Source organism: Podarcis melisellensis (assembly GCF_964234715.1).
Source record: "Podarcis melisellensis genome assembly, chromosome: 16".
In the NCBI taxonomy this organism is placed as follows: Eukaryota; Metazoa; Chordata; class Lepidosauria; order Squamata; family Lacertidae; genus Podarcis; species Podarcis melisellensis.
In genome coordinates, this window is record NC_138533.1 from 39,004,903 (window position 1) to 39,018,439 (window position 13,537).

Here is a 13,537-nt window from a genome sequence, read left to right on the forward strand (position 1 = left end):
TCTCTCCTCCCTTCAGGTTTCTCTGATGCAGTGCAAATTCCTTGGCCCTGCACTGTCACCTGCATAATGTGGGCTGATCTTGGGGAGGTATGGCATAAAAATCCTCCTTAGTGCCCAGGAAAATTTGCGTGATCATCAAGCTTTTCCTGAAAATAGATAGTGTCAGGGTTGGATCATCAGATCAGCAAACTGATTCAGAAAAGGATTCCCCGGGGTGTAGGCTAAGGACTTTGTGGAGAAGTAGACAATAGCTTGAGAAATGCCAGCCAAAGCAACTGCAAAGTTGTCCTGGCAAGGTTCCATTACGTGGGCCTCAATATATGATTGGCCAATCAGGATCCCTCTTTTTGACAGTCATGCAGAGGATTGTATCCAATGTTAGTCCTGCTCAGAGTAGGTCCATTGTTTGCAACTTGGGTGCAATGATTTCAGTGGATCTACTCTGGTTGGATACATTGGGCTATACAGACACAGGGGTCCTGCTCACATAGTCACTTCTGTAGAATGTGCTTGGCAGCTCTTTAGAATTACAGATTTCAAAACGCTCCATCTCTATAGAATCCTTTTCTATATCATTTCGTCTGCTGAGGAATTCCTGGGCATCAACCATGAATTCCCTCTGGTGTATGTTTTAGCATGTACACTCATTTAAGGCCAGGCTTCCTCACCATCAGCAGAGAGTCTGTGCGGTGAAACTCACCCAGCACTGCTCTTTCTGGCTGTGCATTGCAGAGGCAAGTGTGAACTGATGGGCAAGTGATCTTTCAGCACAGCTCACTGATCTTCTGAGGGAGGGTCTCCTAATAAGATTCTAAGGCATCCGTTACCTCAGTCCCAGAATTCAGAATGCCTGTGTTCAACCCTTCTGCGTGTTGTCATTTTGTGGATCAGAATCATAGTACACCTGGGCTTGCATTTAATAATGGAAGCTATTGGGGTTTCATTCACAGGCCTGTTTGAGAAGCACAAGTTACTCTTCTCCTTTAACATGACAATCAAGATTGAGCAAGCTGATCACAGAGTCCCTCAGGAAGAACTGGATTTCTTTTTAAAAGGTAGCCAAATACTTCCCAGAACTCAATGCAGATACAGTATTGCTGGATACAAAAGTGTCTTGTTGTCTAGCTAGACTTTTTGTCAACTGTCTATCCTGACTTTTCACCAGTCTTTTTATTTATTTATTGGCTTGGATTTCTGGTCCTTATTATCCATTAGGATGGAAACCTTTTTATAGATTTTGTTAAGGCAGAGGTGAGTCTTGACAAAGGCGCAGTTCCTTGATCTTTTGTAGGACCGCCTACATTGTAAAGCCCCTTTCAGTACTTTTTCCAGCTATGTCAGGTTCTCAGTTTCAGGTGATTTTTCTCTTACATGATGGCAGGATTCAATTCTTCAACATATTAATGACATATATTTGCCATTCAGACGAGTGAATTTCTAAAAGCTGTCTCCTTATCCATGGATTGTGGTGCTCACATTTTTCTGTCCTGTTTCAAGGCAATATTTCTCTGGAGAAGAGCACCCGAAAAAAGCCCTGTGCCTGGCTTTCTGATCAAGGCTGGGAGGATGTAATCCGTGTCTCTGAACTGTTCCCAGAAGAATTTGGATCTCTTGCATCTGATTTGGAGGAGAATCCAGATGAGTGGAAAGCTGTGAGCAAGATTCTCCATAGTGAATGGTCAACCTTGAGTATTGGAAATAAGAGCAGGGGGTGGGGCCTCTGTCTGTTCCTTGTGACTGGCTTTTGAGCGGGCAATACCAGGTCAAGATGTATTGCCTTCAGGCCAGATTCAGCTGCACCCAGGCTGACCTTTGTGGAAGGGTAGTAGGGGTCATGGAGCGGTTTTCAGAACCCCTAGTAATTTTCTCCTCCTTTAAGTAGGAAAATCAAATGCTCATGGAATACTGACTTGACCTCTCATTTTTACCAGTGGTATGATATTGATGCTCTGGAACAAACCCCATATCCCATGCACTATGGAAGCAGTCTCAGTGACTTCCAGAAATTGCTGCTTTTGCGTTGCTTCCGAGTGGACCGTGTCTATCGCGCAGTGACTGATTATGTTACTGTCACCATGGGTGTGAAGTAAGTGCTGCTCTTTTCCTCCTTTTTAAAAAAAATAGTATTTTACCGTACAAAGTGTGAGCCCTGAGTCATCATCACAACTAGATAAAGTCCCCATTCCCCATGAATCATTCACTTGTGCTCCCTTTCTCTTCCTCCCCAGATATGTCCAGCCTCCAGTGATCAGCTTTGAAGCCATCTTTGAGCAGAGCACCCCAAATTCACCCATTGTTTTCATTCTAAGTCCTGGCTCTGACCCTGCCAGTGACCTGATGAAACTAGCAGATCGGACAGGTTTTGGAGGGAACCGACTCAAGTTCCTGGCTATGGGACAAGGGCAGGAGAAGGCAAGTTTGATATGAAACCTCAAGTCAGCAGGCTTCCCCTCCTTGGTGCATGTAGGCATGCTTACTGCATTGGTGGGGTAGGAGTTGGTTAGCTCCTCCCACTTCCTCTAGAGACAGGGCTAATGCAAATTAAGTTTCATATTCATGCTGAGGAGGCCCCTACCAGTCCTGCCTGATCAGAAACAGGGGGCTTCCTCTCCAGTCAGTCCTTTGGAAAAGAATTTTAATGTTCTTGCCAATAAAAAATAAAAAATCTATCCCTTCTTCCCAAGCAATTGCATAGTGTATGTGGAAAGAGAGTCTACCATTGCTTTAATAAATCAATAGAACTGGTCAGCCAATCAAGTTCTATTGATCCAGAGCGAGGGATTCAGAAGCCAGCACCTTGTCTCTTTTGTCTCTTCCCTTCTGTTGTCTTGCACATTCTCAGTCTTCTTGTGCTACCTGCTTAGTGCTCAAGCACAAATTTGAAAAGCTGGAAGCAAGGCCAGAGAGTTGCATGAGCGTCTTCTGTGTGGACTGAGCCACTTGTACATTGCAGGGGGCTGGACTAGGTGACAGTTGGGCCCCTCCCAACTTTACAATTTTATGATTCTATCGTGAATCAACACACTTCCTGTACGGGCTTTAGTGATCAGGTATATGTGCTTACTTAAAGCCCAGTTTGACATCTCTTTTAGGTCTGTGAAATGAGTAAACTAGCTTCATGACAGACTTTTTCAGAGAAGTCCTCACTTTTGGTTAAGGATTCAGTTCCTTCTAAACTAAACCTGCATCTTGACTCAGGTCCTCTCCTTTCCAGGTTGCCCTACAGTTGTTGGAGAATGCTGTGGCCCGGGGACAGTGGTTAATGTTGCAGAACTGTCATCTCTTGGTGAAGTGGCTGATTGATCTGGAGAAGGCTCTAGAAAGGATTGTTAAGCCACACCCAGATTTCCGCTTGTGGTTGACAACAGACCCTACAAAGGGCTTTCCAATTGGGATCCTCCAGAAATCACTAAAGGTACCAATAAGATGGTGTAACTTCAGGAAGAGGGCTTGATGAGCTTCTCTGAATATGGTTTTGTCCTCATGTATCTAAAATCAGATGCTGAAAAGTCAGAGATAAGAAAACTCTTGGGTTCATGCCCCAATATTTTATTTGCCTTTCCATAGGGTTGCTGTACGTCTGGAATTTCCCAGACATATCTGGAATACTGCAGTCAGAAGCAGTGTCTGGGTGGAAATCGGTAAAATGTTAGGGGACGCCCGGACGTATGGCAACCCATGTAGGCAGTGTCGTTTTGGGCGATTTCCCTTTAAAATAGCTCAAAAACCTTTCACTATTTGAAATATGGCAACCCTACTTGCTGTGTTGAGGGGAAGGCCTTGGAACTTGCTGGCCAATCAGCTTGAAATATGGTAGAGTCATCAGTTTTTGTCTCACCATTTTCAGATACACTTTTGTATCTTTGAACATGTTGGGCTGACGCCTGTGCCAAGCTGCGCCTCAATGTCAGTAGGGCAAATGATTTTATAGGAAGCAGCTGGTTGCTTTTATCCTAAGTCTGAGGCATTTATCACAAGCAAGCTGAGCTGATTATTTTTAAATCACAAGCCAGTGAAGCTCCACTAATGATATTTCAACAATGACTTGGTTTCTCCTCCTATAAATCCCTCATGTAAACCTAATCATTTTGCTAGGCAGATGTTGGAGCAGCAGAGTGACACTTAAGTAACTTTAACAAGGGAAAATTTTCCTCCCAGTCTCAAAAACAGAGGCAACAGGATTTCAGGAAATACTTTCAGTTCTGGAGAGCCCAGAGCTCAGTGTCAAAGCCCATGCTTTGCACATAGAACATTCTGGTCTCCTCCTTCAATATCTCCAATTAAAAGGATCTCAAGCAGCAGGGCCTGGAAAAACCTTGGATAGCCACGTGGACAATACTGGCTAAGATGCAGGGGCAGTGCAGCCTGTATTGCTGCTTGAGGCGAAATGAGCAGTGCCGCCCTGCCCTGCTGCCACCATTGCCCTCCCTGCCCTTGGACCATAATAAAGGCTCAAGGCAGAGGACGAGTATAAGGCAGTTTCATACATGGGTTGTGGCCCTGCTTCAGGGGTGGATATAATTTCATAGCCAGGAAGAAGTGACATGGAGAGCTCAAGAATTCAGCTTTAAAGAAACAGAAAAGCAAACAAATCCTGCAGTCAGACAATTCTCTGCATATTGGCCAAAGGTATATAAATTAAATTGAAACTCTCTTGGTTGCAGAATTTGTACATTTGAGGCAAGGACTGGGGGGTGGAGAATACAGGCACAGTGCGCATGCTGCACAGGTCAAGGAAGCCACTAAAAGCACCCTCAGGAAGAGGAGTAGCTCAGTGTCAATTTATCTGGCAAATCTCACTGCAAACCTTCATTTTCTCCAATGCATTAGGTTGTCACAGAGCCACCCAATGGGTTGAAACTGAATATGAGAGCCACCTACTTCAAAATCTCTCATGAAGCCCTTGATCAGTGCCCCCATCCTGCTTTCAAGGCTTTGGTCTATGTCTTAGCATTTTTTCATGCCGTGGTTCAGGAGAGGAGGAAATTTGGGAAGATCGGTTGGAATGTGCCTTATGATTTCAATGAATCTGACTTCCAGGTAAGAAGCTTGTGCAGACCAGCATCTTCCATGGTAAAAGAATCAATAGCTTCCGGCTTTGCTCTCTTGTTTACATGATGGGTCTCAGTCTTTAAAAGTCTGGTTTATATTGAATAGGACATAGATGCAGCATTATAATTTACAAAAGATTCTTTAGATTTATATCTCAGATGATCAAGGCGGCTCCTGAGGAGCATGACTCCAATTCCTGACTGGTGTGTGCAGGCCCTGCTGTCTCTTCTCTCCCTCTGCTGCAGCCAGGTGGAACAGCTGTTCATAGTCAGTTCATAGCCAGTTTCCATTTTGTTTTGAGCACTGTTGGCTTTGAGTGTGGCATTGTCTGAAACTATAGCAAGCCAGTGTCTACAAATGTCTAAGCAACAGTAACCTCCTTATCCTGCCCACTGTAATAACTCCCTTAGGTCTGCATGGAGATCCTCAACACATACTTGACAAAAGCATTCCAGCAAAATGATGACAAAATTCCTTGGGGGAGCCTCAAGTATCTCATTGGAGAGGTAAGCAAGCGTGTCGTTGCCAAATTGCTCTGAGCCAGGAAAAAACTGCCTTATAGCAAGCCCATCAAGCACAGCATTGCCTATTCCAGGGGAAGGCAACATGCTGAAGTCCAGAACTGGAGGGCACCATATTGCCTTTTCCAGAAGAACCCCCCGAAAAAAGTCCTGCTGCATGAGGCCCTTTTAACTGGAGGTGCCAAAGTTTGCAATCAATATGCAAAGCAGGTGGAACTCTTATTATAAGAAAGGGGAACCTCATGTTACAGGTACATAGCTGACTGCATCTGACTACTTTTTAATGCTATTTTAAATATGAAGCAAATATGAAGATTTTACTTCTGGTTCTGTGGCTTTTGAGAGGTAAAGCATGACCTTATCATTAGAGTTTTCCTTTGACCCATGACAGCTAGTCTTAAAGAAATGAAAAGTGAGAGTATCAAAAGCCTGTGGAAGTTTACTGCTTATTGCTAGGAATGACTTGAGGAAGGAAATTCAGGTCAAATTGATGGAGAAACCCCCAAGTTGTTGATAATGGCCTAAAGAGTCATCTCATCAAACTCCAGGTGATGTACGGTGGACGGGCCATCGACAGCTTTGATCGGCGCATCCTTACCACCTACATGGATGAGTATCTGGGGGATTTCATATTTGACACCTTCCAACCCTTCCATTTTTTCCATGATGAGGATGTTGACTATAAAATCCCTGAAGGGACTTCCAAGGATGAGTATGTTGGTAAGCAAAGCTTTGCTGCATCTTGACTTCCAAATCTATTTTCCTGCCACATCTTAAGTAGCCTTGTTCTCCTATATGTTTTGCATGTGGTAGGTATAGTTATTCAGGGCATGAATACCAGCCAGCCCCTCCTCCAACCTGGGGAATTGTGGTTGTCCTGTCAGCCAGCCCTCAGGTCTGTGACTGCTGCTGTTGAATGCCAAGTCAGCCCAGAATAAAATCTCGCTCATCCATGATCTGATTATGGATGAGGAGGCTGATCTGGCATGAATCACTGAAACCTGGGTGGGTCAACAGGGTGGAGTTGGTCTCACCCAGCTGTGCCCACCTGGGTACTCAGGGCAGCATCAGGGCAGACTCAAGGGTTGGGGAGGGGGAGTTGCTGTGGGCTATAGATTCTCTATCTGGACTCTCTGTCCAGTTGGGGGCAAATCTAGAATGTGTGTTCCAGGCATTGGGCAATCGGGACAGATTAGGGATTCTGCTGGTTTACCGCCCAGCAGCCTCCCTGCCTAAGCTATTAGGAAGATCCGCCCTCAGAGGCTGAGGGATCCAGTGGGATTACAAACAGCTTTGCGGGGTTTTCCAGCTGATAGGACTGGCACCCTGTTGAAGCCCTGGCCGATCTCCAGTTTGGGCACAGAAACAGCTTTGGTCACCCTTTATGATGATCTCTGCTGAGAGAAAGAGAGAGACAGACAGATAGACAGACAGACAGACAGACAGACAAGGGAAACATGTCCCTGTTAATTCCTCTCAGCCTCTCAGTGGCTTTCGATACCATTGACCATGGAATCCTTCGGGAGCGGCTGTCTGAACTAGGGGTGGGTGGCACTGCTTTGCGGTGGTTCCAGTCCTACTTGGATGGTCATTCCCCGAGGGAATGCTTTTCAGCCTTGTTGAACCTTCAGTGTGAGGTTCTTCAGGGTTCAATCCTATCCCCATGTCTACATGAAACCACTGGGTAGGGTTATCTGGAGGTTTGGAGTACATTATCAGCAGTATGCATCTGCTGGTGAGGCAGTGGAAGTGCTGGACCAGTGTCTTGCCTCGGTAATGGACTGGATGAGAGCCAACAAACTGAAACTCAATCCACATAAGACTGAGGCACTGTTAGTGGGTGGTGGTTCCCTAGACCAGATGGGTGGGAGGTCGCCTGCTCTTGATGGAGTTACACTTCCTTTGAAGGAAGCAGGTTCGCAGCTTGCGGGTACTCCTGGATCCTTTGCTATTGCTCAAGGCTCAAGTGGCCTCAGTGGCCCAGAGTGTCTTCCATCAGCTTTGGCTGGTGGTCCAACTACGCCCCTATCTGGACAGGAATAGCCTAGCTACTGTTGTCTATGCTCTGGTAACCTCAAGGTTAGATTGCTGCAATGTGTTATATGTAGGGCTGCCTCTGAAGACAGTTTGGAAACTTCAGCTAGTGCAGAATTCAGCGGCCAGGTTGCTCACCGGAGCAAGACGTTTGAGCGTCTTACATTGATCCTGGTCCAACTGCACTGGCTACCAATTAGTTTCCAGGCCCAATTCAAAGTGCTGGCTTTGACCTATAAAGCCTTAAATGGCTCAGGACCATGATACCTCAAGGACCACCTCTTTCCATATGAACCTACCCAGACCCTTAGATCATATTCTGAGGGGCACTTCTTGTGTGCCTCCTCCTTGAGAGGTCTGGAGGGTGGCAACATGAGAGCGGGCCTTCTCTGCAGTGGCTCCCTGTCTGAATGTTCCTTTTTAACCAAGCCTTCAGTTGATTTGATTGACATCCTATGCCCTTTTAAAATGTGGGGGTTTTTTTGGGGAGGTATTGGGTTGTTGATTTTATTTTGCTTATATATTTTGTGGTTTCATATTCTGATTTTGTTCTGTGAACTGCCCTGAGACCTCCAGTTATAGGGCAGTATATTAAATAAGTAAGTAAGTAAATTTGCTGGCTGAGGTGAATGGTGAATGACCCTTAATTTCCCACTGCTTCAGAACCATTGTAAGGTCTCCTTTTTCTGTTAAGGTTCTCCTTTAGCACCCCTGTTCCTTCCATCTTTTGTACCTGCTCCTATTTTTTCCATTATTTAGCTACCTAAACTATGAAAAAACAGTGACATCAGAATGTTATACTATATGTTAAAAGCACCACAGGAGGCCAAAATCATGCAAATTTTAGAGGATGAATGTTTACAGAAGTGAACCTGACTTCCACCCCCTTCAATTCTTCCCCCCTTTTGTACCTCCATTTTACAGACGAAATAGAGTCACTTCCCCTTGCTAACACTCCAGAGGTATTTGGCCTACACCCAAATGCTGAAATTGGATACTATACACAGGCAGCTCGGGACATGTGGTCACATCTTTTGGAGCTGCAGCCTCAAACAGGTATGACTCTTGCCCAGTTAGAACTATGTAGTGATGAAAGAAACAAAAGATTTAGAACTAGACCTCAACTCTATTGAGGACATCAGTGAAATGGAGAGGAGGGACCCGAGACAGTGATGAGCACCTGCTTCGCATGAAGATTGTCCCAGGTCCAATCCAGCTAAAAGGATCAAGTAACAATCCTGGGCTAGGTGGAAAAAGAATCCTCCATTCATTAAACTATAGCTGACCTTGTTTTCTGACAGAATTTAACTTGGAATGCCTGCTACTAAAAGAACCATTCACAAAATCATCTACCCATATTTTGCAGATGCTTCTTATGTACAGTGGTACCTCTGGTTACATACTTAATTCGTTCCGAAGGTCCGTTCTTAACCTGAAACTGTTCTTAACCTGAAGCACCACCTTAGCTAATGGGGCCTCCTGCTGCCGCTGCACCGCCGGAGCACGGTTTCTATTCTTATCCTGAAGCAAAGTTCTTAACCTGAGGTACTATTTCTGGGTTAGCGGAGTCTGTAACCTGAAGCGAATGTATCCTGAAGCGTATGTAACCTGAGGTACCACTGTATAGCTCAATAACATTTCCATTCATCCACAAGGACACACCCATTCTTCGGCAGTTTCCAAAAGGAGGAGATTCTAATCCAGTGGAAAACTCTTTGGATTAGTCAAAACACAGGAGTCAGGTTCACTACAAATGTCAGGTGCTTTTAGATCTGTTTAGACCTATTTGTCAGGGCTCCCCAGCCCACAACCTGGAGTTCTAGGAAATGTAGATTTGTGAGCCTGTTTACATGGACACTAAAATGATTAAAGGAAGTTGTAGGGTGATTCATCAGTTAGCTGTATTTGTGAGCATCTACAGGTGAATAAAACTGGGCACTAAGAAACTGTTTATTAATAAAAGCCTGATAGTCAATAACTGTGCCATAGTCTTCATGCAGACTGGTGGCCAGTGTAGATAATTCTAATAACTCTCAACTTAATAAATTTTAGGTGAAACTGGTACAGGGATAAGTCGAGATGAATATATTGGCCAGGTTGCTAAGGACATAGAAAACAAAATGCCCCAGGTCTTTGACATTGATCAGATAAGAAAGGGTTTCGGACTGGAAATTTCACCGACGACAGTGGTGCTGCTACAGGAACTGGAGCGCTTTAATAAGCTCATAATTCGCATGACAAGGTCACTGGCGGAACTGCAAAGAGTAAGCAAAGCTGTTTAGATATTTTTAAAATTGTCCCCACCCCTTGGATAGAGATATGTAACCAGGATTCTCTGGCAATTCTCTCACCAGGCCTTGGCTGGGGAGGTTGGAATGAGCAATGAATTGGATGAGGTGGCCCGTGCTCTCTTTAACGGGCAAATCCCAAGCATCTGGAGAAAGCTGGCCCCAGATACCCTGAAGACACTCGGCAACTGGATGCTTTATTTTAAGAATAGGTTTCTCCAGTATACATCGTGGGTAAGTGAAAGTTCAAAATGCCCTTTAATTGGGGGGTGGGGATTATAGCTCAGTGGCAGAGCCGATGCTTTGCTTGCAGACCACCCCAGCTTCAGTCCCTGGCATTTCCAGATGGATCAGGCAGCAGCCAATAGGAAAGATCCTTCTCTGCTCAAGACCCTGGGCAGATGCTGCCAGTCACAGGAGACCAAGTCTGATCTGGTGTGCAAGGCATCTTTTGGTAATCCCCTTGTTCATTATTTCCTGTCTGTGTGGGACATTAAGGCCACAATCCAACCCCAGGCTAGATGCCCTTAAAGCCACTGAACTCAGGAGCTGCGCTGGATTGTAGCCATGGTAATTCAACTTGGGAAAGAGTCAGTTAACATACATTTCTGCTTTCAGATTGAGGAGAGCGAACCAAGCGTCATGTGGTTGTCGGGACTGCATATCCCCGAGTCGTACCTCACTGCACTTGTTCAAGCAACCTGCAGGAAGAACGGCTGGCCTCTGGACCGCTCCACCTTGTATACTCAAGTGACCAAGTACAGGACTGCCGATGAAGTCACAGAGCGTCCTGGACAGGGTAGGGCTTTCCCCAGAGCTGCCTTGGTTGGAACTTGGAAATGGACTGTTGGTATATTACTAAGCTGAGTGTGCAGGTTAAGGATTGCTTGCTGCCTTTCATGGTTCTTTGTTCAAAGGGAGAAACTGACACACCTCTTCTCCATAGAAGTCTTGTAACAAAAGTTCCTTAATGGTTAAACACCTAGGGCTTTATTAGATCATCTATTTGAAGTCTCAAAACATGGAGCATTGAACAATGTCTTTCTGGTCTTCACCAGGATGCTTTGTTTCTGGCCTGTACCTGGAAGGAGCTGACTGGGACCTTGAAAATAGCTGCCTCATCAAGAGTAAGCCCAAAGTGCTGGTGGTTGACTTACCTATTCTGAAGATAATCCCCATCGAGGCTCATCGTCTCAAGCTACAGGTACAAGCTGCCAAGAGCAGCTCTTAAAGCTTTATTTAAACTGCAAACTACTTGGGATGAGCTGGTTCAGAGAAGCTTCCCTCCTACACAGACTTCGTCTTTTGTTTCCATACTAATGCTGGCTGCCACACCATTTTAGACAGGATTCGAAGGGCAGATTTTGCAGTGCTTTCACTCTCTCAACCCTACTGTTAGGAAATTCAATTAACTGGAATATGGCCACCCTTGCATTGCAGTCTGCATTTCAACATTGCTAAGTGTACTTGGAAAATTAAAAACATGCCTTTATTATATTTCCCCCCTCAAGTTCCCTTGTAAATAAATAAATAAATTAATAATAATAATAATAATAATAATAATAATAATAATAATAATAATTTATTTATGCCCCACCCATCCGGCTAGGTTTCCCCAGCCACTCTGGGCAGCTTCCAGCAAAATATAAAAACATTAAACGTTAAAAACCTCCTGATACAGGGCTGCCTTCAGATGTCTTCTAGAAGTTGTATAGTTCTTAATCTCCTTGACATCTGAAGGGAAGGCATTCCACAGGGAGAGCGCTACTGCTGAAAAAGCCCTTTCATTTCCCCCTACCTTGTAATTATAAAAGCAGTCACCCTCTCATATACTTAGTGTACTGCTCTGCAGAGCACAGAATCAGTTTTGCCTAGTGGTCAGCAATCTTTATCATATGCCTTTAGCAACCAGAGTAAAAAGAATGTGTGTATGTGTGTATAGTAACACTTTGACTTTGTTTCTCTCTAGAACACCTTCCGGACTCCAGTGTACACAACATCTATGCGGAGGAACGCGATGGGCGTCGGCTTGGTATTTGAAGCTGATCTTTATACCACAAGACATATTTCTCACTGGGTACTTCAAGGAGTTTGTCTCACATTGAATGCTGATTAGTGGCCAGATGCAAAGGCTACACATTCTGTTGACGAGAGAAGATACAGAAAAACACTGGAATCTCCTTGCTTCCAGCTGCTGAAGATATGTACTGTAGATTTGTTTAAAACTAATTTTTGAGTAGGATTCCTTACATTTTATATATTGCAACTTGTTTGAAAATAAACCTTTCTTTGGTGTTTGTGGTTAGCCAGCAGGTGTAAATACTTTGATTTCATTGTTTATTCTTCAGCCATCCTTCCTCAGATTCAATGCTGTTTAAGACCCCCAGTCAAACCACACAAGAATTACTATTTAATTGGTTTGCATTATTGTAAGAAAGGTTAAGCCCAATTTTTAATTTCACGGGGTACTTTTCTCAGCATCTTAGAATGGATGCTTGTCATCAGCATTGGACGCATGAATAACTGGGAGATATAGCTAAGTAAGGGATCCAAACCAGTGGTATCTTGTCAAAAGTATATGCTTCCTTTAACATTCTCCAGAAAGAGCTTTAATATTTACTAAAAAGGAAAATCCCAACATGAAAAGGAATATCAAAAGCAAACATATGGGTCAAATTCTTCCAGAAAAGCAACACAAATATAGTGTAGGAAAAGGGGGCTGGCAGATATTACAGGGCACTTTGATAAAGGGTTGGTAGTTAGGAACATAGACTAAGGGGCTGCTGCAGTTGCAGAGTTGTGAGATGCATGTGCAGCTTTCTCCAGAAATGAAGCCCTCTAGATGCATGGGCACATAGGAAATCTATTCGGTGAGAGTAGACAGTGGCACATGCAGGAGTTCCCATTGCAAATACAGTGGTACCTCAGGTTACAGACGCTTCAGGTTACAGACTCCGCTAACCCAGAAATAGTACCTCGGGTTAAGAACTTTGCTTCAGGATGAGAACAGAAATTGCGGGGTGGCACAGCAGCAGCAGTGGGAGGCCCCATTAGCTAAAGTGGTGCTTCAGGTTAAGAACAGTTTCAGGTTAAGAACAGACCTCGGGAACAAATTAAGTACGTAACCAGAGGTACCACTGTATTTCTTTTCAGATTTTTCTAGGGGTGTGTGCAAAATATAAATCTGAAACAGAGTTTAAGAAATAGATTTTGGAAGAAGAGACAGAATTGGTCATTTCAAAAATTTCCCTGTTTTTGAAACTAACTCCATTTAGCAGTATTGCTATGCTGTCCTAAGATGAAGTAATAAGCACTTTTCAGTAGGTTAGCATAAGGCAGGGATGGGGAACTTGTGGCTCTTTAGATGGTGCTGGACTATAACTCCCATCATCCTCCACCACTGTCAAAACAAAAAAAATTCCTTCCAGTAGCACCTTAAAGACCAACTAAGTCAGTTCTTGGTATGAGCTTTCGTGTGCATCCACACTTCTTCAGATACACTGAAACAGAAGTTTCCAGACCCTTCTATATAGTGAGAAGATGGGGAGGGGTATTACTCAGAAGGGTGGTGGGAATGGGTGATTGGCAGATAGCTGTGATGAGCCTCAACAGTCGTCAACAGTGTGCATGCACACGAAAGCT

The 13,537-nt window shown here is 44.4% G+C and overlaps 1 protein-coding gene across 1 annotated transcript in view; it reads left to right on the top strand.

The window, feature by feature from the left end:
* DNAH10 (dynein axonemal heavy chain 10) overlaps positions 1–12,200 on the top strand; it is a 119,755-nt gene extending 107,555 nt beyond the window's left edge. The window contains exons 66-79 of the mRNA XM_081892744.1: positions 951–1,055; positions 1,498–1,652; positions 1,932–2,086; positions 2,229–2,412; positions 3,215–3,415; positions 4,831–5,040; positions 5,463–5,558; positions 6,122–6,293; positions 8,532–8,663; positions 9,660–9,871; positions 9,962–10,129; positions 10,514–10,694; positions 10,954–11,099; positions 11,865–12,200. Of these exons, the coding sequence (XP_081748870.1) occupies positions 951–1,055; positions 1,498–1,652; positions 1,932–2,086; positions 2,229–2,412; positions 3,215–3,415; positions 4,831–5,040; positions 5,463–5,558; positions 6,122–6,293; positions 8,532–8,663; positions 9,660–9,871; positions 9,962–10,129; positions 10,514–10,694; positions 10,954–11,099; positions 11,865–12,011 (2,264 nt within the window). The 3' untranslated portion in view covers positions 12,012–12,200. The remainder of the gene's footprint in view (positions 1–950; positions 1,056–1,497; positions 1,653–1,931; positions 2,087–2,228; positions 2,413–3,214; positions 3,416–4,830; positions 5,041–5,462; positions 5,559–6,121; positions 6,294–8,531; positions 8,664–9,659; positions 9,872–9,961; positions 10,130–10,513; positions 10,695–10,953; positions 11,100–11,864) is intronic.
* Positions 12,201–13,537: the final 1,337 nt, after the last annotated feature.